This window comes from Anopheles darlingi, chromosome 3 (assembly GCF_943734745.1).
Source record: "Anopheles darlingi chromosome 3, idAnoDarlMG_H_01, whole genome shotgun sequence".
Taxonomy (NCBI): Eukaryota; Metazoa; Arthropoda; class Insecta; order Diptera; family Culicidae; genus Anopheles; species Anopheles darlingi.
In genome coordinates, this window is record NC_064875.1 from 5,488,082 (window position 1) to 5,513,184 (window position 25,103).

General features: G+C 50.3%; 7 protein-coding genes across 7 annotated transcripts; all 7 read left to right on the top strand.

The window, feature by feature from the left end:
• The first annotated feature begins 820 nt into the window (after positions 1-820).
• LOC125956314 (epoxide hydrolase 3-like) lies at positions 821-3,941 on the top strand. Its single transcript, XM_049688054.1, has 5 exons — positions 821-1,210; positions 1,313-1,437; positions 1,511-1,623; positions 3,195-3,369; positions 3,452-3,941. Exons 1-5 carry the CDS (start codon positions 1,004-1,006, stop codon positions 3,861-3,863), a joined length of 1,032 nt encoding a protein of 343 aa, XP_049544011.1. The 5' UTR covers positions 821-1,003; the 3' UTR covers positions 3,864-3,941.
• A 1,403-nt stretch (positions 3,942-5,344) lies between these two features.
• Positions 5,345-10,813, top strand: LOC125956300 (uncharacterized). The gene is made up of 5 exons (XM_049688032.1): positions 5,345-6,811; positions 9,323-9,515; positions 9,575-9,814; positions 9,891-10,053; positions 10,139-10,813. The coding sequence occupies exons 1-5, from the start codon at positions 5,872-5,874 to the stop codon at positions 10,286-10,288; spliced, it is 1,686 nt and encodes a 561-aa protein (XP_049543989.1). The 5' UTR covers positions 5,345-5,871; the 3' UTR covers positions 10,289-10,813.
• Positions 10,814-11,103: 290 nt separating this feature from the next.
• Positions 11,104-12,783, top strand: LOC125956330 (probable DNA-directed RNA polymerase III subunit RPC6). The gene is made up of 3 exons (XM_049688078.1): positions 11,104-11,181; positions 11,370-11,800; positions 11,870-12,783. Exons 2-3 carry the CDS (start codon positions 11,402-11,404, stop codon positions 12,356-12,358), a joined length of 888 nt encoding a protein of 295 aa, XP_049544035.1. The 5' UTR covers positions 11,104-11,181; positions 11,370-11,401; the 3' UTR covers positions 12,359-12,783.
• Positions 12,784-13,053: 270 nt separating this feature from the next.
• On the top strand, positions 13,054-15,736 carry LOC125956277 (MAM and LDL-receptor class A domain-containing protein 1-like). The gene is made up of 3 exons (XM_049687991.1): positions 13,054-13,180; positions 13,270-13,464; positions 13,541-15,736. The coding sequence occupies exons 1-3, from the start codon at positions 13,087-13,089 to the stop codon at positions 15,418-15,420; spliced, it is 2,169 nt and encodes a 722-aa protein (XP_049543948.1). The 5' UTR covers positions 13,054-13,086; the 3' UTR covers positions 15,421-15,736.
• A 174-nt stretch (positions 15,737-15,910) lies between these two features.
• LOC125956296 (ufm1-specific protease 2) lies at positions 15,911-17,989 on the top strand. Its single transcript, XM_049688026.1, has 3 exons — positions 15,911-15,993; positions 16,049-17,195; positions 17,262-17,989. The coding sequence occupies exons 1-3, from the start codon at positions 15,958-15,960 to the stop codon at positions 17,861-17,863; spliced, it is 1,785 nt and encodes a 594-aa protein (XP_049543983.1). The 5' UTR covers positions 15,911-15,957; the 3' UTR covers positions 17,864-17,989.
• Positions 17,990-19,427: 1,438 nt separating this feature from the next.
• Positions 19,428-21,352, top strand: LOC125958178 (uncharacterized). Its single transcript, XM_049691343.1, has 3 exons — positions 19,428-20,034; positions 20,116-20,441; positions 20,536-21,352. The coding sequence occupies exons 1-3, from the start codon at positions 19,486-19,488 to the stop codon at positions 21,350-21,352; spliced, it is 1,692 nt and encodes a 563-aa protein (XP_049547300.1). The 5' UTR covers positions 19,428-19,485.
• A 1,152-nt stretch (positions 21,353-22,504) lies between these two features.
• LOC125958179 (uncharacterized) lies at positions 22,505-24,168 on the top strand. Its single transcript, XM_049691344.1, has 3 exons — positions 22,505-22,670; positions 22,748-23,663; positions 23,730-24,168. Exons 1-3 carry the CDS (start codon positions 22,505-22,507, stop codon positions 24,166-24,168), a joined length of 1,521 nt encoding a protein of 506 aa, XP_049547301.1.
• The last annotated feature ends 935 nt before the right edge of the window (positions 24,169-25,103 follow it).

Below are 25,103 nucleotides of genomic sequence, written 5' to 3' on the forward strand. Positions count from 1 at the left end.
ACGATGGTGCTACCAATTATCATGCTCTGGCGCATCGATACACAAAAGAGTCGCCGTATTTATGTGTCGCTCGTGGTAGTAGCTCGATGACGGTATCGTCAGCGCTACCCATAAATGGCTCCCTGACACGGACACAGCCCCAACTGTTGCTGATACAAATCGCACCTTCATGCGGCATGCCTGCAGTAAATGACTCTTTCGCTGGCACAGTACAGTACAGTTGTTGAAATTAAATCATTGTGAGGCGATATTTTATGTTAAAAAATCCTTGTTCTTCAGGACATGATGATTAGTTGTAATAAAAATAACATTGGATTTTAAATACTTAATTGAAAAATGTTGCGGTGGACTTGAATCTAGAAAGTTCTTCATTTAAAAAAATCGTTTCTTTCGGTCTTATCTGATTAATATAAGAAGGATTTCTTTTGACTATTCCATAACAGTAGTATTTTATGGAAATTGTCTGTTTAGAAATGTAAAATAGCTGTACGATAACATTTACATGCGGCTAGAATATTCACAAATAATCAAGAAATTCTCTGTTACTCATACTGAATACAAAATTATCGATCGCAAATGTATAAAACGATTGAATAAGAAACTCCTAAAAAATTAGGAACTGTTGAAAAAAAGTCGCAAGTTCGGGCATTATTTGTTCGGCATCGAATGTTAAACAAATTATTTAATCAAAACTAAATAAATATACATTCGTCTCCCTGTCGTGGTGTGTAACCAACAATCATTGTTTGTTTGCCCGCGAATAGCGATGGTGACTCTCCTGTTCATCATCACAGCGCGGATCACTCTCTCTCTCTCGCTGGTTGCTGCGGCGGCATCGGCTTATCATACTCGCGTTGTCGTTGGTCCCCATACTACAATCACTGGTGATCGTGGCACCATCAGTGAGTAAACGGATCTCGCGAACGGCGCATCGCGAGCACACCCCGGATCCGAGGCGTTCTGAAGTGACCCCATCAACCCGGTGTAACCCCGCGGTACCAGCATGGTTGTCTACTACATCCGTGAATCGATCTCGTTCGTGGTGGCGTACGCACTGTGCGCGTTCCACAGTGCGCGCGTGCTGTTCGGTATTCTCGTGCTGTTTGTTACGAAACCGCACACCAAATTCTGGATACCGAAGAAGCGCCCAACGCCGCCGGCCTGCCTACAGCAGCATGACTTTGGTGTGCACAAGTACCAGAATGCGAACGTAAGTTGTGGCCACAGGAAGGTCAGACGAGTGGATATATTGTGTTTCATTTGGTTTCGTTTTTCGTCCACTACGTTCCTCCCTTACTCCATCGTGATGTAGGGCATTCGGATACACTACGTCGAGGCAGGGGATCATTCGAAGCCGCTCATGGTGTTTGTGCATGGTTTCCCGGAGTTTTGGTACTCGTGGCGCCACCAGCTAAAGGAATTCTCCAAAGACTACTGGTAGGTGCAGGCGAAGATCAGTGCATAGATGAGATCACACGGGATGAGAACAGACCCTTTTACCATTCCGCAGGGTAGTGGCGTTGGATATGCGCGGATATGGCGACACGGAGAAACCCCAGTATCGGTTCGCGTACCGGATCGACAACATGACCGAAGATATCCGGTGTCTGGTGCGTGGCATAGGTAAGTGGGCGGTGCGCACAATCAGCCGGGTACGGCGTGTGACGGCGGATCGTGTCCAAAGTTCAGTGTTCCTCCAAGACGCCTGCCGCCAGTGATTGAACAGCTGAGTGATAAGAAACAGCAATGGGGCGCTAGATAAGCAGTTCCGCAGCTGACGATGTGCCAGTAATTTGGACCGATGATTAAATCCAAGCGAATGAGCGTCGAGGCTTACAGCGAGAACACAAACGCGTTGTCATCATCCGCGTTAAATACAGTGGTTAAGCCGGAGTACCTCGCGGTTTGTACATCTCTCGTGGGAAACCATTTTACCGCAGCACCGTCACCGTCAGGCCTTGTCTATGACGGAAACAACGATGCGTTTAGTACGATTTCCTGGTTCCTTGTCCCGGTCTGTGACAATTTAACATAGAAAAGCAACAACCGGTCAACGCATTCCCTTTTTACGATCAATTAACATTTCGAAAACAAGAACCTCCTTCCTGAGGGTCAACTACGATCCTTAACGTTCGAACCACACTTTCGGTGACGGAATGTAATCAATCTTTTGGAAACACAACTAGCCGCTGGCCGTGTTGGTTCGTAATCGGCCAATAAGCCTTGACCATGGGGTTGATCATGGTCAGGTGTTTTTGGGTGATTAAAAGCACCGAGATAAAATGATCGATAGTTTGTCGCAGCGTCGATGGTTTTGCGCCTGCCGGATGGACACGATGATGACAGTGTATCCGCGCAGCATTGCGTAATCCGAACCGGAGGAGATAGGTGTGACAAACTGTTGAGGGCTGACGTTGGATGAGGTTTACCGTTTAAATTTCGGAGACGCCTAAATTTGTTCGAACCTGAACCGAACGCCTAGACGCAAATGTTGACAAAAGCCGCGCGCGGGATAGGGGCGGGAGGTCGTAAAAAACGCATTCGAGAGGTACTCTATGATCGATGGTGATCTCGGCACTCGCGGCTTGCGCCTTTGCCATGGCTGAGGTCGTGTGCATTTAATTTACACCACCCCGCGGGGCTGGTCGTTGGCGTAATCTTTGGCCGATGACGATCGACCTTTATCGGTTACACTTCATCTACACGGGCGCGAGAAAGCTGAAAATGAGATGAGAATGAAAAAGTTGAGAATGTCAAATCCCATACAAATGGAAATGTAAAGATACAAGTAGGCTGTCACAAATGTATGGGATTTGACATTCTCGCCTTTTTCATTCTCATCTCATTTTCAGCTTTCTCGCGCCCGTGTAGAGACTCGGTTACATTAGATAAGTTTGGACATTAGCCTATGTGTTTTGGTAGAACTAATTGGATTAGTAAATGGAAAGCTCTGGAAGCAAAATGTCCCCATTTAGTAATTGTTGAAGCCAAGCGTGATATGTTTTTAGTATTATGAGTACCGATATTAATTAATGAAAGGGAATAAATCCGTTTTTTTGTCTAGTATTTTCACGCAAAAAGGCGATTTGACATCTTTTATGGAAAAGATGCTTATCAAACAGACCCTCTGGCCCAGCAAAGGTCATATTAAACAATAGTGAATGATTGTTTTACTGTTTCCCTCCCATTTACAGCCCCCGGACGTGAGAAGTTTACGCTGGTGGCCCACGATTGGGGTGCAGTGATTGCTTGGCACTTCGTCACCAAGCATATGGACCTCGTCGACCGATACATCATGATGGATGGACCCTCGAGGCGAGTTGCCCGCAAGCTGTACTCCACCAGCAAAACCCAGTTCAAAATGTCCTGGTACGTGTGTCCTGGCCTCACTGGTAGTCCGTCAAACAATTGTTCCCGATATTCAAACATGTCTCGATCCGCTCCCGTACAGGTACATCTTCTTCTACCAGATGCCCTGGCTACCGGAGTTCTTTCTGCAGCTGATGGACTATCGCATCTTCAAGCTGATCTTCCGCGAGCACGGCGGTGAGGAGGTGATCGAAGCGTACAAGTACACCTTCTCCAAGCCGAACGCCCTCACCTACCCGATCAACTACTACCGGCAGAATCTGCGCTTCTTCGCCGGCGAATTGCCACCACCGAAACCGAAAACGTTCGCACCGGGTCTGTATCTGATGGGCGAGAAGGATCTGTACGTGTCGCAGGAGACGGGTCCGCTGTTGCAGAAGGACTTTGACAATCTGGAGTTCCGGGTTGTGCCCGGTGCGGACCATTTCGTCCAGCAGCACAAACCGGAACTGGTCAACCGCTACATGCGAGAGTTTCTGGCGAAAACGAAGTGAGCTGCATATGCACCTGTTGTTATTGCTGTTAATTTTATTTATTAAAAAACAACCTCGTAACAACCCCCCTGCAAAAAGTCCCCAATTTTTTTCTCGATTTCCTTCGTTTTTCAGCTGCGTGGACGCTGGATGTGAACTTTTGAATGGCGCAGGTTGTTGAAACAACTTTGTGGTTGGCATCTTTACTTCCCTTTTACTGCTCCCTAACCTTTAAACCCATCGTTGGGGATCGTGGGGGCCACCGCCACCATTATTACAGCCGGTGAATTTTAATGCTCGGCAAAATGGTTCGGTCTAACCATGCCAAGGGTCTTGCCTCTCTGCTCTCTGTACTCTCTTTGCCCCAAACACACGCACACAAGGCACCTATTTCGATCCCACCAGAAGGAATCCGAATCCGAAGTGAAAAATCCGAAAAGGCACCTCACCCTCCCGGCAGCACACAGCAGGCGTTCGCGATTGACGTCATCAGCCGAAGTTTACGTCATAAGGACGAACGACGTGGTCCTTCCGTTTCGTTCTGCTTCAGCTGGCCGAGGCCGAGGGGGCGGTAGTCCCCCACCATTCCCCGCCCAATCAGGACGATGTCTATCGGGGTTTTTACTACGGTTCATTCATTCGCTTCATCCTGAGCGAGTGAAAGAGCGAGCGGCCATGTACACACACACACACACACACACACACACACACACACACACACACACACACACACACACACACACACACACACACACACACGCACGCATTCATTATCACGCATACACACGTGCTGCATATCCTGTGGCAGTTGTGTCGCAATGAGTTTTTGCTAAGGATGATGCTGCAAATCCGAGCCCTGATTCTTCGAATATCCTGCGCCCGTTGCCCGTTGTTTCAGCTATTTTATTTTTCCAACAAACCGAACAAAACGGAAACAACTCAGGGGGGTTGTTTGTATTACGTTGGTCTCGCTGATTGTTAATATCATATTTACAACCCCGAGAGGGAGGCCCTACTGTTGTCACCGTTTGGCTTTCCATAGCAACAACGTAACGGAACCCTGGATCGGGGTTACTTCGATTGAGCGAACGCAACGCGACTCCCAACACAGGAAAGGGCTGCACTTCTTCTTTTTATTTCTTCTTGTTGTTGTCGTTGTGGCCTTCTTCGATGACGTACTGGATCTGCGCCCTGAGCCCCAAAACGGCAGCGATGACGAAAGGACGACCGGACGACCGGACGAACGGACGAACGGACGGATGGACATGTTTTTGTTTGGAGCGCACGTGCCTCCTCTGCCTTCCCGTCCTGTCGCGCACCTGCCGGCGTTGATCACAGGGGGCTTCCGCCGAAGATGGATCGATAGCTCGCTCGCTAACCGGGCTCCGCTACTGCGCATGAGCCCTTCGATGGCCACGGCCGTGGCCGGAGCACCCGAACACCGAAGCCCATATTATTGGACCTTACACCATTATTGGCCGCACTACGCAATAACTGCACGCCGTGTTGCCACCGTGCACTTTGGGGCACCACAGCCTCAGTCGTTGGCCAGTGCCAGGAGTGAACAGTTGGGCCGTTCTAGTACGGCAAACCTATACCAATCTACGACTGGGACTACCCCCTTGTGTGTTGGTTATCCGCATCGGCTATCCCTTGAAAGGGTGTTCCGGATTCCTGGGGTGGATGTGTTGGTGTGGCTTTGCCCAGTGTTAAACCCGATTACCCGTAGGGTGGCCACCCATTTATTATCGGATGTTTCCTGCATGGAGCTGTATGCACCCCCCTAGCGCCTAGCGTGGCCAAGTGCATCCTTTCCGCTGGCATCCAATTATCGTCGAGGCGAACCCCGTGACTGCGATAGATAGATGGCCTATCCTTGGTTGTAGGAGCGTCCGTTCATCAAGGGCCTAGCAAGTGACGTGCTGTTCGTGGAAGTCTGTTAGTGTGCACACACACACACACACACACACAGTGAGAGAAAGAGAGAGATCGAGAGAGAGAGAGAGAGAGAGAGAGGGAATAGAGAGCGATGGAGTCGGCAGCGCGGGTCCACCAGCCATCGTCGAAGGCGTCGGCCGGCCGGACCGGACACCGTAGTTCCCGTGCTTCCAGGCGTAGCGCTACACCGCAGCGGTTGGAGCAGCTCGAACAATCCGAGATCCGTGGTGAGGGGACGGCCGACCAAACCGCGGTGGAGCCTGCGGAGGGTGCTAAAAATAGATCCTCGTCAACCCTTATCCGGGTAGTGCGGCGGCCAGATACGCCCTCGGAGAATAACAGTGGCGGTAGCACGACAACGAATGCCAGCAGTGCCAGTGCTACGACCTCACTGGCAGCAAACTATCAGCACCCGGAGTCGGGTGGTGGTGGTGACAGGACACGACCGCGGCGAGGAGAGTCCCGTACACCGGCCAGCAGCTCACCAGCGGTTGTTGCGCCTGCGGTGACAACGACAACGACGACGATGGCCGATGAGCTGGCGGAAGGGACGGTAGTAGAGGTGGTTGCCGTCGATCTGGAGAGCGGTGTGGCCACCCTAGAGACGGTACCGGGTGGCCCGGGCGATGAGAAGATCCAGAAGGGCATCCTCGGCTACATGGACCGTCAGCTGAAGGTTCAATCGTTGTCGGATCCACAGAAAAGCCCGGCACAGCGAAGCACCCGGAGTCGGAGCAGCCTGGAGAAGAGTCCACGGCGGAAACGGAGCAAATCGGAGTCTCGGAGGCGCCGCGAACGGAAGATGCTGGCCGCCGGTGAGATGGAGGTGCGGCAGGCCAACGAAACTCTGATGCGCTACCTGAAGCAGTGCTCGGACTTTAACGATGCGTCACTATCGGGCGACCTGGAGATCCCGGAACATCTGGAGGATCGGCGGGTTCACCGGAAAACGAAATCTCAGCGGGAACGGAAGGCGGCCCATCAGCTGCAACCGTCCGACCAGCGGGCGTCCGGTACCAGATCGTCCCACGGTTAGTATCCACCGGTTTAGGGGAGGGGGTTCCGGGGAATGGCTGTTGTGGCCAAAGTTTGGTGTGCGAGCCGATTCGGTCCTCTGGTGAAGCGGTTCGGTGGTTCTAAAATTAACCTCCGGACCGGACCGGGGGTTTGCGTTTTCCAGCACCGTGGGTGTCGCTAGAACAACCCCGTGGCCCATTAGTTCATGGCTATTTATAGAAGTTCTGCTCTCTGTTTCTGATCCGCGTTCGCGCTGAGAGCACCAACCGGTCCGAATTTTCCGATGGTCATCGCTTGCGGCCGTGGGCGTTCGACGCGGCGCGTTTCGAGCCAAATGCTCATTCCGGTCGTCGTCGTCGTCGAGGTCGCAGAGGAATTGATTTTGGTTCCGTGCCCGACCTTGATCCTTCGGTTTTCTGTCGATCGTTGATCACTAGACGACGCGGAGGGTAAAGGCTGCTCCTCGTTTTCCGTTGGATTACGGAAGGAAAAACAAGGAACGAACACGGCGGTGGTACGATGTGGTAACAGGATAATTAGATTACCCTCGTGGAAGTGACCGGGTTGGGCCGGGGCCGGGCCTCAGTAATAAAGCCGATTTACGGAATCATGGTCACGTAATGGCGTGGATGGAACATTGCCCGTTTCACTCCAGCCGTTTCGTTTGCCTGAGTTCTGGGCCTTTATTTTTGCGCTGCAGGCAAATTGCGCGCTACTGTTGTTGGGCCCAGGGTTCGGTTTTGACCAGTTCCGTTGTAGGATGTTGATGTTTCAACATCCGGGAACATCCGGTCTAACTCTCACGAATCATAGATCAAAAGGACTTATAGGATGTAAAGGGTAAAAAGAAAAAGGGGCCAAAGGATTTCCTCCTCTGGCCGGGACTTTTTACCGAGGCCGCCAGAGAAGAAGGAGTAGCCTAATCCAATTTATAAAAAAAGGTTCCCAACTTTAGCCGTTTGTTCTGGTCCCTTCGGGAGTTACTAGAAGTCGTTTGGATTCAAGGAAGGGGAAACGTCTATCAATAGCTCCATTAGAAACCCTCGTATTTGCTGGGCATTTCGTATTGTAAATTGCTTTTGGGGGCTAATCGATATCCGAATGATAATCCGTAATAGATGCGTGAATGTGACTCTATCATACTGCAGTGTACGCAGAGTCGGTGTCGCGGTGCCTATGCTATTGTCCAGAATGGGACAAATTTGGATCTCGTCCCGTCTCCGTTTCTCTCGCGTTGGCGACACTCAAAACAACGTCCTTACGCTCCTCCGGTCCTTGCCGGGACGTGCGGCCAGCAACTGCGATGACGCCCGCAATTCTACGTGGGTGGACTTTGTGTGGTAGAGAGATCCTGATAGAGAGAGAGAGAGAGGGAGAGCGAGAAAGAGAGAAATGTTCTCGAGCATCATCGGGCGCGTGGTTCTGCTATATCGGGCCATTTTCGGGTTCTGTGTTCTTTGTCGGGCGCAATGACGTCACTCCAAGTGGGGTGGCAAACGCGGGAGCAGAGGCAGCGAGCACGGGGTTTTATCAATATTTCTATTATTTCTGGTGGCCGCCCTGTTTTCTTTTCATCTTTCCAACCACCTTTGCTCGTTGGCGGCGTTTTGGCGTCCAAATTTAGCTTCGCCGTTTGAAGCGATTCCAAGAATGTGTTGCGAAGGGTGCTTTTAGAATGGACGAAGAGAATGTCCAAGAGCTTCGCCAATTGATGGAGCACATATGACCAAAGGAATTGGCATTATCGGGGTTGTATAAGTGAGTATTTTACTGATACGCTTCAACCAAGGAATGGTTTTAGGATTTCTTTATTCAATTATGAGGTCAAAGCAACATTCCATTTCGGTTCGATTGGTCTCGTATTAAGCTTTTTATAATAGTCAGCATATTTATGGGGGATCAGACACCTGGTGTGTGTGTATGTGAGTGTGATTTTACTTCGCGATGTTTCCGATGCTTTTCCTAGATACCACCATCAGTGGCGCCTTATCGTATTCATATCGGCCCTTGCTGGCCTTTTTCTGTCAGCGCGAAGGAGCTTTGCAGCCCTCTTCGCAAAACGAGGAGAAAAGATAAGATACTCTGCCGTGAACTTTAACAAGATGGCGTGACCTTTCCCTTCGCGAGACGAAGGAAAAAGCCACCGTTGACATTTACCGGTCGCTGGCATTCATACGGCATTCCCTTGGAAATGTGTATTCCGCGCACGTCGGAAAGGGATGGGTGAGGCCGTCCGAAGAAATTACGATCTGACCTATCTGGAGCTGTCGCGCGGTGGGTTTTCCTTTTCGCTGATTACGAGCCCTACGAGCGAGCGAACCGTAGAACTAATTAGCTCAGGAAGGGATGGCGAACAGACGGTTCTGGTGGTTGTGTGGTCTGCTCGGTGCGGTGGAGCGGATATCCTGAGAATTCAAGCAAAAACACACTTCCGACTATACCATGACAGGGTTCTTGAGATGCTGGCGACGTTCTTGGGGCTTCTTGCCGCTTATTAACGCTTATTGGCGCTTTGCCTCTTTCAGCCGATGATCTACTGAGCTACCACGGAGAGATCTACAACCCCTTCACGCCGGTGGTATCACCGACGACCGAAGGAGCACCGACGAGGATCGACAAGATGTATATACAGACTGCCAGCGGCTATCGACCAGTGGACAATACCTACTCCTATCATAAAACGACGGCAATGATTGCTGGTGACCCGGAAAGCAATAGGTATGAAAGGGTGCTCCCTAAAACCCCTAGCTCCCTAATATGTTATATCCTTTTTGCAGCAATACAATAAGCACCTCAGTGCATCTGTCCTGTGCTGTGCAGCGGGTGTGGCACCTTCTTTCGACCATCTGCCATGGGTTGCTTGGTGGTCTAGCGTTCGGGCATCTGTTACTGATCTGCACCACCAAACCCTACGACTGGATGGAAGCCTCGATCCGACACTATTCATCCTTTGCCGAAGTGTACGCCAACACCTTCTACTGTTTGGCCATTGTTTGTATGGTTTCGATATTCGATCGGTAAGACAGAGGGGAGAGAAGGAGACCAGCCACCAGTGAACCTAACGTGATTTGTTGACGCTTTCGTACTTTACAGTGTGGACATTGCACATGGCAGTGATTCCAATATTTCTTTCCGATCAGTCTTCGTCATCATGATCTACGTGATGACGATCATTCTGAGCCTATCGGCTGGTTCGATGGACGAACGGCTTTATCTAACCCCGACTTTGAACGTCACCGTTTGGGAGGAGGAGCTGGTAAGTGTTCTAATCCGATACCACGGCATTCGGGCGGCATTCGTTCGTTAACGGAAGTTAAAAGCAATCCTTCATTCTGCCACAGGAAACGAACAAAGTACTGAGCATCTGGAATGCCCTCTCGATAGCGCGTAGCGTCGGTGCCATCTTTGGCTGGCTGGTGGTTGGATTTCTGCCCAACCAGGACAATCTATACGATCAACTGCTCGAGATGGAAAAATATCAGCTTCAGTGAGCCGGTAGGATCGATCTGTAAATATTTGCTGATAGTGCAATAATGAAGGGAGAAGGCAGAACCATAATCACGCTTAATCTGTTAATTCTGGCTACGAAAGGGTCAGGTAGGGGCAAGGGGCTGTGGTTCAATCATGGATGAGGGATGAGTAACGGTTTAGGTAAAAATGAATTGAATTAGCATGCTTAGCGAACGTTCTGCACACCGCAGAAGTTATGTAGTGTGCACTGTGGCGACATACTGTGACAGCAAAACGGAAAGGACTGATAATCATTTTGTAATCAAATGATCTAGTATTCACAAAAGTACACGAACATTAACACATCAAGGCTAGGTTTAGTGTAAACAGTGCAAGTAGTATAGATGGTACAGAAGGTGAGTGAGAACGGAACGAAGCGGTACGCACTGTCTCGTAGATAAAGTAACGATCGAAATACTCTGTAACGATGTGGAACTGTTATTAAGTAAATTAAATCCGTACGAAACACACGAGGCATCAATATCCATACTATCATTTAGTGAAATACAGAGATTCAACGTAACACTGACGGTGTGGTTTTTTTTCTTTATTCTTGAGAATGTTCTCCAATAAAGTTTTTAACTCCATCTAGGTCCACGTGGTCTAGCCGTTACCGTTTTGAAAACCCTGCGTTAGGCTGCTTTCGTTTACAGCATGCGCTTGAAATATTTACAGTGATAGTCGCTAGAGTATGAGCATTCGGTTTATAAAAAAGGTAAAATTTGCCAAAAAATTCCAAATTCCCAGTAAATAATGAGCTGCCTGGCACTGTACCTTTGTTTTGGCTCTGAAGTTAGATTGAGGTTCGAGCAAAAAGCGGGATATTTTAACTATTTTGAACTATTTACGTGAATTTCGTGATAAAAATAAAGTGGTAAGAGCAAATTAAAGGCATTTACAACTCCCGCCGTGTTTCCCGTTGGAAAAGTGACCGGAAAAGCATACAAAATTTGGGGCGAAAAGCGCATCGCGAAAGAACCCAAAAAGACCGGCCGGAAACCACGAAAAAAGATTCTACGTTTTCCTGCATTTTGTGAATTAACGATCGAATTCTCCTTTCAGTCATCATCCCGGCCAGGTTCCCTGGATGCGTAATGGACGAAATCGCTACGGTCGGGTTCGAAATAATCGGCCTGGTGCGGGAAAAACCGGAGGGCATCACCAACGATGACCTTTCGGAAGGTTTGAAGACGATTCCGGTAGAGCAGCGGTTGCAGGCGATCAACAAGCTGCTGGCGGATGGTGTGCTCGAGATTCTGAAAAAAGGCACCACGCTGATCTACCGACTGAAGGATCCGGGCAAGAAATCGAACGTCCCGAAGGATATCGATGCGGAAGAACGTGTTATCTATACGATTGTCGAGGAAGGAGGCAACAAGGGCATCTGGATACGGGACATACGCGTGAAATCGAACCTTGTGATGACGCAGCTCACGAAGGTCTTGAAGCAGCTGGAAAACAAAAAGTTGATAAAAGCGGTCAAATCCGTCAATGTAAGTTCCGAGTCGCTTTCGTGGCCATCCGCGGTTGTAACTAATCACGTGCCACTCTATAACCGACAGGCCAGCAAGAAGAAGGTCTACATGCTGTACAACCTGGAACCGGATCGATCCATAACGGGGGGCGCGTGGTATCAGGATCAGGACTTTGAGGCAGAGTTTGTCGATGTGTTGAACCAGCAGTGTCTCCGGTTTCTGCGCATGAAACGTGAAACGGCGCGCAACAGTGGCGAAGGACCGCTGGCGGTACAGAAATTGTCTGTGTGCTCCGTCGCTGATGTGCACCGGTTCATCTCCGATCTGGGCATCAGTAAGATAAGCCTGGACGAGGACGATCTGGAAACGATTCTCAAGACGGTGGTGTATGATGGTAAGGCGGAACGAATTGCAAACATGGACGGCGGATTTCTGTATCGCGCAATTGAATCACCACTTGAACCGCCCGGATTGGTACAGATGCCATGCGGTATTTGTCCAGTTATCAAAAACTGTTCGGACTGTGGGGAAATCACACCCAAGCTCTGCACTTACATCAGCGAGTGGTTGGACTGAGTTGACTGAAAATAGCAACACCGGAAGGCGAAAAAGTAGAAAAAATAGAAAGGAACTGATTAAACGGCATGCGTCAAATCTTCGCTGCATGAGGCAAAGTTTTAGTTTCTCCGAACTCGTTTTTTCTTAAAACATTTAATGAAATATAACAGAGATTGATAAGGACAATGATAACATCCGATTAAAGGTTAGTGGGAAATAAGGGATTAAAGGATAGTGGGATATGATCTTCTAGGAGAAGGAAGGACGTTATCATAGGATGGATCGATCAGATGAGTGCCCTGCGTACCGCGTTAACCGTGGTTCTAGCCTTTATCATCTATAAAATGCGTCGCCTCCGATATGTAATCCGTCGGAACACGAAACAGCTAGCGCCAACAGTTGACTTGACCAATGTGTTGCACCTGGAGGAAAAAATGAAGTGATTCAATGTTCGTCAAATGCATGCGTCATAGTTTTGTTTTATCAGACCTAGCTCTTTCTTTCTTTCTTTCTTTTAATACAATTTGCATACCGATATGCTGGAGCTCGCAGTGTAAGCCTTTCGGCTCATTTCCGAACCACATTCGATAGCGACAGCCTTATCAGTTCCCTCCGTCTTTTCGTCTCTCCTCAATCCAGCAGCTTCCCGGGGCAAGAAGGATGGAGGCTGAGCTAGTGGATAAGAGTTTCTCTTTTAGTTTGCTTAGCATCGTGCTGAAGTGCAGTTCGTGAAAAGCATCGACAAGATGTTGAAGGGTTTCGGGTGGCAAAATTTGATTTTCTTCATGTGCTCGCTGCTGGTCGTTATTTGTGATGCGCAGCTTTCTTCGCGCACCGGATGTGAGTATCTGTATTCTAGTGAAGCAGCATTTTGTGGGTGAAAATGAGCGATGTTTCACGTGTACCAAACCTATCTCTCGGATTGCTAGCTAGTGCAAGGCGACCGTTAACGCGCCAGCTGGTGCCACAATGTACCGTACCCTATTTTCCCAACGGTGAGGCCAAAATCCGCAACCGAGGGCGTATGCTGAGGTATGATTGCAGTACTGGCTACAAGTTGATAGGTAATCGCTATTCAAATTGCCAAAATGGACGCTGGGATACGACGGTTCCTGTTTGCGCGAGTAAGTATAGCATATTCCAGCTAAGGGTTAGAACAAAATCCATAACGGCGCATTTTCGGTTGATCTATTACGATAGAACCTGGCTGCCCAACGTTACCTACGGTAGATTCTGGCTACATATTGTACGAGGCTAATAAGGCTACTGCCTGGTTGTCGTGCTTCGAACGTACGGAGCTGGCCGGTGCAAAGAATACGTACTGTAACGGGACGCACTGGGATCGACCATTAGGCATATGCCGGCAAACCGGTGCCTCGACACCGACAACGTGCGATTTTGAAACGGAATCATGGTGCGGCTGGACGAATGATGCACTACATGACTTCGACTGGAAGCGCAGCGATGGTTCGCTGAATCCACGTGCGTTGCGTACCGGGCCCAAGTATGACCATACGACGATGCAACCGAAAGCGGGGCATTACATGATCGTCGATTCAAATGAGCAGTTTACGAACGATACCGCCCGTTTGATATCACCATTATACGAGCCGGAGTACAGTCAGAATGCCTGCTTTCAGTTCTATTATCACATGTACGGCGAAACCGTGGGCACCCTGCGGGTGTTCGTTAAACCGCTAAATAGCGATTTGTACGACCTTAAACCCCTGTTCGAACAGCGGGGTAACCAGAAAAATGTGTGGCACGAAGGTAATATTGCTATATCAAACCAAGAGGAGCGGTTCCAAATTGTTTTCGAGGCGTCACTCGGGAATCGATACAAGAGTGATATCGCAATCGACGATGTGAGTTTGCTGCAAGGAGAAATTTGCCGTGCGGGGCCGGACGATGGCTTGGATAACCCGGAAGAACCGCCAACCGATGTGGCAAAGATACCGGTGAAGATAGAAACGTGTGAAAATCGCTGTGGTAGCAGCATATTGCATACGGTGCTTATTAATGATACGATCGCCACTTGTGATTGCCATGAGGATTGCGTTACGAACGATACGTGCTGTCCTGATTACCGGGAACGATGTGTCTTTGAGGTGGACCCGAATGAGGAAGTGCGGTCAGCGTCATCTACAGCAACCACCGTGACTACTACATCGACGACTACTACAGCAAAAGCGATTCCGGTGATTTTCGTTGACAATACGACGATAAGTACCAGTACGGTTGCTACAACGATTACTACATCGTCTACATCGACCACCTCGACGACCACGAAACCACCAGTAATCAGAACTACTACAACTTTGCGCACAACATCCACATCTACCAGAATACCCTCAACAACGTCGACGAAGACGACGACGACAAGGAAAACGACATCAAGGACAACGACCACGAAAAGTCCTGGACGGACAGGTTTTGTCCCGTTGATCCCACGGGAACGTGTGACTACAACAACAGCGAAACCGATTCCGCGAACCATTCCCACAACTGTAGTGGTCCCAGAAACAACTACCGATAGCACGGTGGCCGTACCTGAAACGACGCTTTATACCATTGTAAGGAGTGTGGAAATGCCTAGCGTATCGCAGAGCATTCTGCCGGCCAAAAGATTCCCGGTAGCTGTTCTTTGGTCTGGAGCGGCCGTATTACTATTCGTAACGGTACTAGCCTTTACCATCTATCACGTGCGCCGTTCACGAACTGACGTGCTCGCTCGACTAAAAGAAAAGTCGCAGAAAAAGTTTGTCGAAGATATCCGATTTCTGGCGGGTGATGAAGATCTGGACTTCAATATTACCTCGATGAGCGAAGGAGTGGAACAGAAGGAAAAACCTGACGGCAGACAAGGTGCGGAGGTCAAATCTAAAATCCCAGCAGGACGTACTGCACCTACGGCGACGTCTTATGGCGCGAGTTGTGAGGAAGTGACCGATGACGATTCTTCGGACGACGACGGAGCTGGCGCCACCGGCGGCCATGGAAGCAGCAAACCCAGGGGAAAGAAATCGTACGATAAATATGTTAAATCCTATGACGAAGATATGCAGGCGACCTTACTTTGAGTGTGATAAGCGAAGCAACGGAAGAAGAGCAATCGCTGATGCTCGCTCGGTGTCGGTCGGTTGATGCCAAAGGGCTGTGTGGTTCAACCACAACACCCCAGCTTCTGCGATAAGCGATCCGTGCACTCAGGGGAGGGAAGTACCCGCAGTCGCACAACAGGAAGTGCGACGTGCAAATGTGAGATAAACTTCTTCGTTCTGGCAACTTCCAGGCCGGGAATTGCTAGGGCGCATTCCTTATGAGATGAGCATGAGGGGTAGATTCAAGACAATTTTTCTCAAATTAACAATAAAGATTCCAATTTACGTAGCCTTATCTGTGGACGGATCAAAGTATTACTGGATTAGTTCAAATTTCCCAAGGAGTGTTCGTTGTTTCACGTGTTTCTTCCAGTTTTTCAAAAACTCAAGTGCGCTTCAACCCGAAGTCGACTCTATACGGATGTAAACGCATGCTTTTAGATCAAATCAATTTAGATCACAACAAACATCAATTTAGATCACAACAAAACACGTCGCCAAAAACGGATCGCCGCGATGAAAATCCTGCAAATTTCCGAGATTTTAATAAAGGTAGGAAAAGCCGTACCGAACCCTAAGGACATCCACTTACGGACCAACATTTCAGCGGATTACGGCGATCAAGGAGCCGGTCACAGGGCCGCTGTACGGAGTTTCGTGCGGAGAAGAACTGGTCATCGTTCTCGGGTTTAGCAAACGGGTTGGAGAAACCGAAATCCCGAATTTACCGTGCCGGATCGAGAGAACCGGGTGGCTCCGGATCGGCCCGAGCGAAGATGCGGAGGAGTTTATGAGCGGCGCTGCCGGAGAGGGCAGTTCCGTTTTGTTGCTTCTCCCGAGTCCCGGAGATGTTCAATCTCTGGAGGCGTTTTTCTATGAAAATGGCAGTCGGAGGGTGGTCCCGCACCAGATAATTCCGGAGGGGCAGCTATTCCGCGAGCTGTTTGTCCTACGCCTGAGGTGCACCGTGCCGCTGGTGTGTGAGCAATCGGAGAAATCCATTAGCGAGAATGCCGTGCGGTTACGGAAGCACTTCGAAACGGGTTGTGTGGCATTTCGAATTCCCGCTGCCCCGGACGTTCTGCTAAGCCAGCAGCGTGTGCAGGGAGTTGGTGCCGACGAGAGCGTTGAAGCACTCTACGGCTTGGTGACGGCTCCGCCCGCCGAACGGGATGACGGATTCGGTGTACCGGGTGTTCCAGTGAAAGCGTCGAAGAAAGCGTCCAATCAGTCGACCGTTACTCTAACCGGATACCGGGTGATCGATGTGGTGACGCTGATGCGCAAATCGAACCACGAGTGGGACATGCAGCTACGCCGAGAAGCATGTAACGTAACGATCGATAACCGGAACGAGGGACAGATTGTGAAGATACCGATCCAGCTGGATTTCCTTACTGTTGCCCACGGCAGCACAAAAATACAGGATCTGCATCTTTATCTGGCGCACAGTGCCGTCCGATCGTTCGAACTCATCGAGCAGGCATTGCTAGAGCAGCTGCGAGAGCAAAAACGCTGCTTCGCTTCAAAATGCTTTCACTTTATGCCGCGCGATTTGGGTCACTTCGTGACGTGTGTTTACTCGGTCGGCGATGAACTGTCGGAATCGGATGCGTACCTGCAACGGAAACGGGCGGAATTGCACAAAGAGTTCCTCCTGCCAGGCAACAGACCCTACTTCCGAAAGGGTAATGCTTATCGCTTCGATTCAAGCGGCATTTTACAGAATCCTCACCAAACGCTGGCCGATCCTTGTAAGTAGTCCGTGCAGCTTGTTCAAACCATCAATCTAATCAATCGATGCCTTACCCGTTTCCTAGATCCAGACGGCCTGACGGCGGTAGTCGATGGTATCTATACGTACCATCATTACATGCAGGATAACTTCGATGATAAGGGCTGGGGCTGTGCGTACCGCTCTCTACAGACGCTCATTTCATGGTTTAATCTGCAGGGCTACAGCACAGGACGGCCAACGATACCCTCGCACACGGATATTCAAAAGTGTTTGGTCCGCGTAGGAGACAAGCAGCCGGCCTTTGTCGGGTCACGTCAGTGGATCGGTTCGACGGAGGTGTCGATCTGCCTAAACGAGTTCGTCGGTGTCGATTCACGCATCATGCACGTTTCTTCTGGTGCGGAGCTCGCTATGCGTGGCCGCGAGTTGGTTCATCATTTCCAGATGCAAGGCACTCCGATTATGATCGGTGGCGGTGTGCTAGCGCACACAATACTCGGAGTGTCCCTCGATGCTGACGAAGAGGGGCGAACAAAGTTCCTCATTCTCGATCCACACTACACCGGAGCGGACGAACTGGGCACGGTACTTTCGAAGGGTTGGTGTGGCTGGAAGGGTGGAGATTTCTGGGACAAAACTTCGTACTACAACTTGTGCATGCCACAGCGGCCAGCTATGGTGTGAGGGGACTGCAATGCAAACTGTAACATGGCGACACTGTTGACTGTTGAGCGGTTGCGGGAACATTATGTATATGGTTACTGTTTCCCCTTTATATTACTTTTTAATAAAGATTATTTACACTCACTACGACAGCTCACTACGTTCGATTTTCAGTTAGATTTCTGTCAATTTGTGGTTCATCCGGTGTAGTTTAATGCACTTCGTGGCTTGCTGGTGGTTTGTGTTCGGTTTTGATACACCTCGTGAATGTGACTAGCAGTTAGCAGTTCAGATTCGCTACTAAAGAATCTGATGTAACACATTCCTTCTTTATGGTTGGTGCTGTAGACGATCTCAAGGTCGCCAAGAGCTTACCAGAAACACAGACCTGCGACGTAACACGTACGTTTTGTTCTGCTGTACAAATTTACATTTGAGCACCTCATGTAACAACTATAGGCACGCACAACGGCACGTGTAGCTAAATTCTTGAAAATTATCGCATGGTTGTGTCGGTCGGCGGTGATCGCATTTACAATTCCAGTGGCATTGGACTGGACTGCCTCGTCTCGGTGGAAGCTTTAAGCAAACCACAGGGCCAAAAAAGAAACCACATAGAAAATTCACTTTCTAAGATCCTACGAACTCCTTTAGATCCTGCTATCTAGCTGCATACAGTTGAGATCGGGCGGCGTTTATCGTTTTTTATTACGGAAGCGGAAATATCTGCATTGTACTGTGCGGCTCCAATTTCACCAACAAACGTCACCAATGGTGGGCAAAGCAACAGAAATATTATTGTTACAAACGGCCATCATAGGGGTCACGTTGTGTGTCACCAACCTGACGAATGGCTATTGCGCAATCACGCCTCGAGTAGCACCCGGCCATCGTGAAGACACAGAAAACAATTCCGCTTCACGTGCTGATGTGCGGTTTCTTTATCGGCAGGGAAGGGCCTCCGTGGGATGTCTTTGATACACGCAGCAGCGGCAGCGCTGCGTTCCTCTGCCGTTGGAAGATGTTGTATCCCTTCATCTCACAATGACGCTTTACGGTAGTAATGGCAACATGGCGGTTCACTCCAGGCTCACTAGGATCGGACCGGGTTGATCATTGCAAACATCCTACATTCCGAACGACGATCACGTTCGTTAACCAAAGCAACGGTATAAACAACTCGGCAGGGTGCGACGGTCGGTTGTCGGATGTTGGATGATGCCCCGTTTCGCCCAGCTGCAGCAAGATGGACGCTTATCACCAAACGGTGGTGTTGCGTTGCGTGAAAATTTGCGACTTTTTACCGTGCTGCGTGTTGTATTTTGCCGAGCTCATTTCGAGCCGATAAGGTCGGACCGTGTGCCTTGGTTACCTGCGGTCTTTATCTGGTCAAATGAAGCGGACGGCCATTGCGGCGGGTGCACGCAGGAGTCGCCCGGGTGGGTTATATAAGATGGCCAACGTGCGTCGAAAGGGTGTACAGAGCGCATCGGGCAGTCGAACAGAACAGAAGAAGTGGCTTTCGTGGACGAGCGACGAGCGCCGTCGACAGAGTGTTTGTGTCTCCTGTGGGGTAGTGTCCAGTTCAATCTGAGCAAGTGTTGACCGTTACTAGGATACGGTCTAGGACGATTTTTGTTCACATGATGGTTCCTAGGTTAGTGCAACGATGGGTGGTGGTCTGCTGTGTGGTGATGGTGGTACTGCTGGGTGTCAGTGAGGCCAAAAAGTGTGGCGTGATCTGTCGTGTGCGCGATCCACTAAGAATCGGCAACAGCCATGCGCTGAAGCAGTGCCTGTACGAGGTGTATCCGGTGGAGAGCACCCAGAACGCGGATGCCACGGTGTTCCAGAGCGAGAACCGCAATCGATTGTTCTCGCTGTACGGTGGACCGAGCTCGTGCGAATACTTTGGCAACATGATCGCGACGGCAAAGGGACGTGACACGCTGGTGGAAACGATCGCGAAGCAGCTACAGAAGAGCAACTTCCAGGGATTGGATTTGCAGTGTGATCCAACGCAGGCCCACGTTAGCCAGCACACGTACGCGAGCTTCATCGAGCAGCTGCGCAATTCCCTAGGCAACACCTACGTCATCATGGTGACGCTGCACAGTTGCCAGCCGGATCTGAAGCTGATCGGCCAGCTGAACCGTTGTGTCGACTACGTCGTGATCAACCCGCATGTTCAGGTATGTTAGGTGATCCGGTTCAGATCGTGGCTAGACCACGTAGTTCATTAAATACACTCTACCTTCCATCTTTCCCTGCAGTCATCGACATTATCGAACGCACTTTCGCTAGGATTGCAACGGCATCGTGTCCTGCTGACCACTCCGTTCCCGTCGCAGCTAGATTGTCCGCTAACCGGGGTAGATCATGCGCTCGACGAAACGCTGAACCACATCCAGCAGCAAAATCTGTTCGGTGCCGTCGTGCAGGTCGACCAGGACGATGTGAACAACGTGTGCGGTGAAGGTCCGTATCCGCTGCTGCGCAGGGTACTCGATCGCCTTTGCCGCGACGCGGAGTGCAGCTTCCGGGGCTTTGTGCGTGACACCCGTGACTGCGGCCAGTACTACACCTGCGACAATGGCTAGTAAGAAACACTTGGGTCCACAGAGTGAACCGATATTGCTCTTCTCGCCGTCTTCCAACATTCCGTGCCCTTTTCCATTGCTTCCTTTCAACAGCACAACAACGCACCATTGCCCCGCGGGACACTCATTCGATCTGTGCCAGAGCAGCTGCCAGCCGTTCCTGCAGGTGAACTGCAATCAGACGACGTGCGTCGTGAGCGGAGCCCTGCCACCGGGCCTGGCACCGATCCCCTATCCGATTCCCTTCCCGATCAATCCTACCAACCCTTGCCTGTGCATTGGTGGCAACAACACCAATGGCGGCGGTGGCAACAATGGAGGCGGAAACAACAACAACAACAACAACAACAACCTTGGCAACTGTTCGGTGTGCTGCTGCGATCTGCTCGGGAACCTGACTAAGCTGTTCAACAGCACTAAGTTGGGACAATTTTCCAACTTTATCGACCTCATCACGAAGATTGGTGTAGATGATCTGGCGAAAACCATTTCCGATGTGATTAATCCATTGGAACCGCTGCTGAAGCAACTGGTTGATACGGTCCGTCGTTTGCTCGAGTCGATCTTGCTTGGCAAGAGCACCATCGATGTAACGACGGGTGCCTTGACGGGTTTGAACGATAAAAGTAACCTCCTGAGCAACTTGATTCAGGCGGTCGCTGACCTGCTGAACAAGTTGTTGGGCCCCGGTGGATTGGCCCTAGGTGGTGCTGGTGGTATAGGCGCCATGTTGGGTGGAAGCAATTCCGGCCATCCTGCGGGTGGCCCAGTTTCTCCTCCTATTGTTGGCGCAGTTCCTCCTGCTCCTAATGTTCTCACTGGTGCTGTTGGTGGTGCCGGCGGTTTAAATGCTGGTAATGGTCTCCTGTCTGCTGCTGGTAGTGGTGCCAGTGGCGGTGTACTTTTATAAATTTCCAAATAGACGTTACGGATTGTTGGATGAAAAAACCAACCGTTTCGGATGGACCGATCGGTTGGATCTGTTATATCCAATGTTTTAGCTTCCTTATCCCTTCCTATTCTATCCAAACCGCACGCATGTACTACGTTTGCCTTCCAATAAAGCTCTCTAACTCTCCAACACAACCATCTAGCTCGTTCTTCTTTCCCTTACCTAACTGTTGTCGGCAGCCTTTTTAAATTCGCTCCAGGTGCCGATCGTCTGATCATCAGATAAGTGTAAGCGTGAGTAGGTCCTTCTTCCAGCGAAGCCTTAAAACACACGAAAGAAAGTGTGCTACTTGCCCTCGATGACTGTTGACGAAGAGATGCGGCTTACCTGCATTAGAAGCTCGATCATCACCAACCCATCTCAGTTGAGGACGGGGAAGTCATGGTCATCTCGAGTCTGCGAAGCAAAAGTGAAACATGAATCATGAGTTCTTCCCCCGATTGTTGGTATGTTTGTTTGCTCAGATTAGCTGTAGCCGTTGCCAACAGTTCTCAAATTGAAATCGTTCTCTGCCTTCACCACAGTGTCCGCATTTTGGGGCCACCACGGACACGGGACGATAGCGTCGGGACATGAGCTTAAATATTCATGAATTGGTTTCATTTCATTAAGACCATCGTCCTTCGTCCATTGTGGGCATTGGCATGGTAAATGTCCCTAGAAGTTGGGGTCGCCGGGAGCGGTGTGCGGTACACGGAGTCAGTGAGATTTATCACCAGTGTGCTGGAACAGGGCTTAATCGATTCCGTAATGGTTGTTTGGTTGCGCATGCTTTTTTGGGACATAAGTCCGAAATCGATCGGTTCCAATTGCCACCAAACAGGGCCTCGAAATGGAAAGGCATGAGACATGGAATGGCCCCTGGTACTTGGTGCTGATAACGTTCAACCATGAACCAGGGAGATGCAATTCAAAGCTACGGTATCTCGTATCACTCTGCAACAGTGCCCACGTGAGAACGTGGCCATTTCGCATCGGTTAGCGCCGGTTCGAATGCGGCGTGTCTTTAAAAGCAATAGATCACTCACGGTGGTGTGTTCTTGAAGTGGCCAATTGGAAGCAACAGGTCAGACGATGCTGATCCGGAGCACAGTGATGCCCATGCTGGGGATGGCTTTAGTGTTGGGCACCGGTTATACATTTGATATCCTTTGCCAGCTGCAGCTACAACAGCCGATCGGTGTACGGTTGACCGAGCAGCTTCGCCGCTGCAACACCTTCATCGTCAATAGCGTACTGTTTGACTTCAGCAGGACTACAGTTCTGTCCAACGTAGGTAAGTGCACCTAGGGCACTGGTTCGCGTGTTCATCGGCGGCCGTTCTAAAAGTGTACGTTGTTAACCTTTGCGCAGAACTGTCACGGATCAACGAGATGAAACGGAGCAATCCCAAGGCGGATGTACTGCTAACGATCGCGCTACCCTTGAACGTCAGCATCACCGCGACGCATGCTCCCCTATCCGAACGGATTGGTTTCGTGCTCCGGGACAATGGGCTCGATGGCGTTGATCTAGACTTTGATATAACATCACTCGATGATTACGGGCGTATCCGATATGGGCAGTTCTTGCGTGCATTACGATCGCTGCTCGGCAACAAGTATCTCGTTAGTACCACAATCGGTTGCCAGTCACTGGGTGATTCAAGGCTATTGCTAGAGTCGTTTAATGATCAGCTGGATATGGTGAGTGTTATAGGTGTCGATACGCCTCCAGCGAGTGTCGGCGAGTCCGAGTTTACCGTGCGAGATTACACCATCGAGCCGATCCGTCAGCTAGTACAGCAGGGGTTGAACGTGCAGAAGATCGTGCTCAGCGTACTGACCGTGGGCATCGTGTTTAATCCGAGCAACTATCGTAACTCGCGCTCGCTGCAAGCCCGAAACCGTGTTGGAGTGCTATCGTACAGTCAGGTGTGCGAGTTGATTGCTGACAAGCGGGCAAAGTGTGGTACGGAGACCCTCGACTCTGGTTGTTCGCTGTTTAGCGGAAAGGGTGCGATCGTGTACGATGATGAGCAGACGGTTGAACGGCGTACGACCCAAGCGAAACAGTTCGGTGCCCGTGGGGTGCTGATGCTGCTCAATTATGACGATGCCGACAATGTCTGCGATCGAGGCTCGTATCCGTTGTTCAAAGCACTCTGCAGAACGATCGCCACCGATGATCGGGTGTTCAGGGAGGGAGCCGGTGGTGCCGTTTGCAGTCACGATGGTCGCTACGCAGACACGCAGGATCCGAGTGTGTACTATACGTACCAAGATGGCAGGTAGGTCCAAGATTCACCTGTTAGCGTTGCTCTAGTCTGGCAGATACTATCTCGTCGGTTTTGTAGGTTTCATCAGCATCGCTGTGCGGATGGTGAACTGTTCAACAATGTGCTGGAGATGTGTATCCAGCAAATGCAGCCCATCGTTGGCTTTGCTGAACCACCTAATCCAGTGGACGTCGAAGATTCTGCGTCGAATGAATCACCGTTTGCTAGCGAGTCTACCACGATGTACCAGCAGAATTCAAAGGTAGAAAATGCGACAACGTCCCACCCCTTGACCCCAGAAACCGATACCGTCGAGCCATATTCGGAGTCTAGCCTCGAGAGCATGTTATCGTTCATGGACGGTATTATTAAGCAGGCATTAAGCCTGGTGCAACGGTTAGAAGTTCTGGAGGCGCTCTCTGTCACGAGAACGGTACAGGACAGGACTGTAATCCAGGACGATAGTGATGGTAGTGCGCCCGAAGAGAATGTTCCAAATTTTTTGAGTTTTATTTGAAAGGCAGGCATCACATCACCAAGAAAATGGTTGGAACAATAAAGGCCTACTAGAAACAGTGGAAAGGTTGTCAACATTGTTGAGTTTCGGTTCGGTTTGTGGTACCTCAACATCGTAGCAAGCTTCCAATGAGTGATCGCCCGAAAGTAGTAGTAACACCGCAACGTGAACCGCCATCCGTGTGCTGGCCCATAGTCCACTGCCGGGATGATGTTCGATTGTTGCTGGGAAGACTACGCCACGAGGCCGCTGGACCACACAACCAATCAACAACCTCAGCGAGCTTGGTCGTTTATTCCACCGTTCCTTGACGAATGGTTGGCCACGCTGAGTGCACCGAAGGTGGCGCATCTGCTCCGGTGGTATGTCGCACTGATTAACGTCATCGAACCGGTATCGTATCGCGCTGATTCCACAGTGGATGGTCCTTTGGCTGCCTGCTAATAAGAGCAATCCGCACATTCCACACGCTTCCAGGTTCTGCTGCTGCACGGACTGGTTACGTGTGCCGGCTGGCAACAACGTATGAGCTGGCGCCACTTGCACCACATTCCCGAACATTTGCGTATCAAGCTGGCGTTGGTTGTATCGTTGCTAACCATCGTTGCGAACGGGGCCACCATCGTCGGCATTGTGACGGTACTATGAACGGTGCGATGTTGAAGTGCGCCTAGCCCCCTAACCACTCACCTGGTCTCTTTTGTGTCTCCCGTGCCAGGAACAACGCTGGTTGTTGGTGCCATACATTGCGCTACACTTGGCATCGGTCACGTTGGAGTTGACTTATTTGCTAGCTGAACTACTGACGGTCCTGTGGTCTAGCAGCAGCAGTTCGGTTGCAGTTTCGGAGTCAGCATTCTCCCCTGGGGCATCTCTGGCAGGGAGCGTCATGGTTACGCTCGGCATGCTGCTGTTTGCGGCCTTCAATATATCGG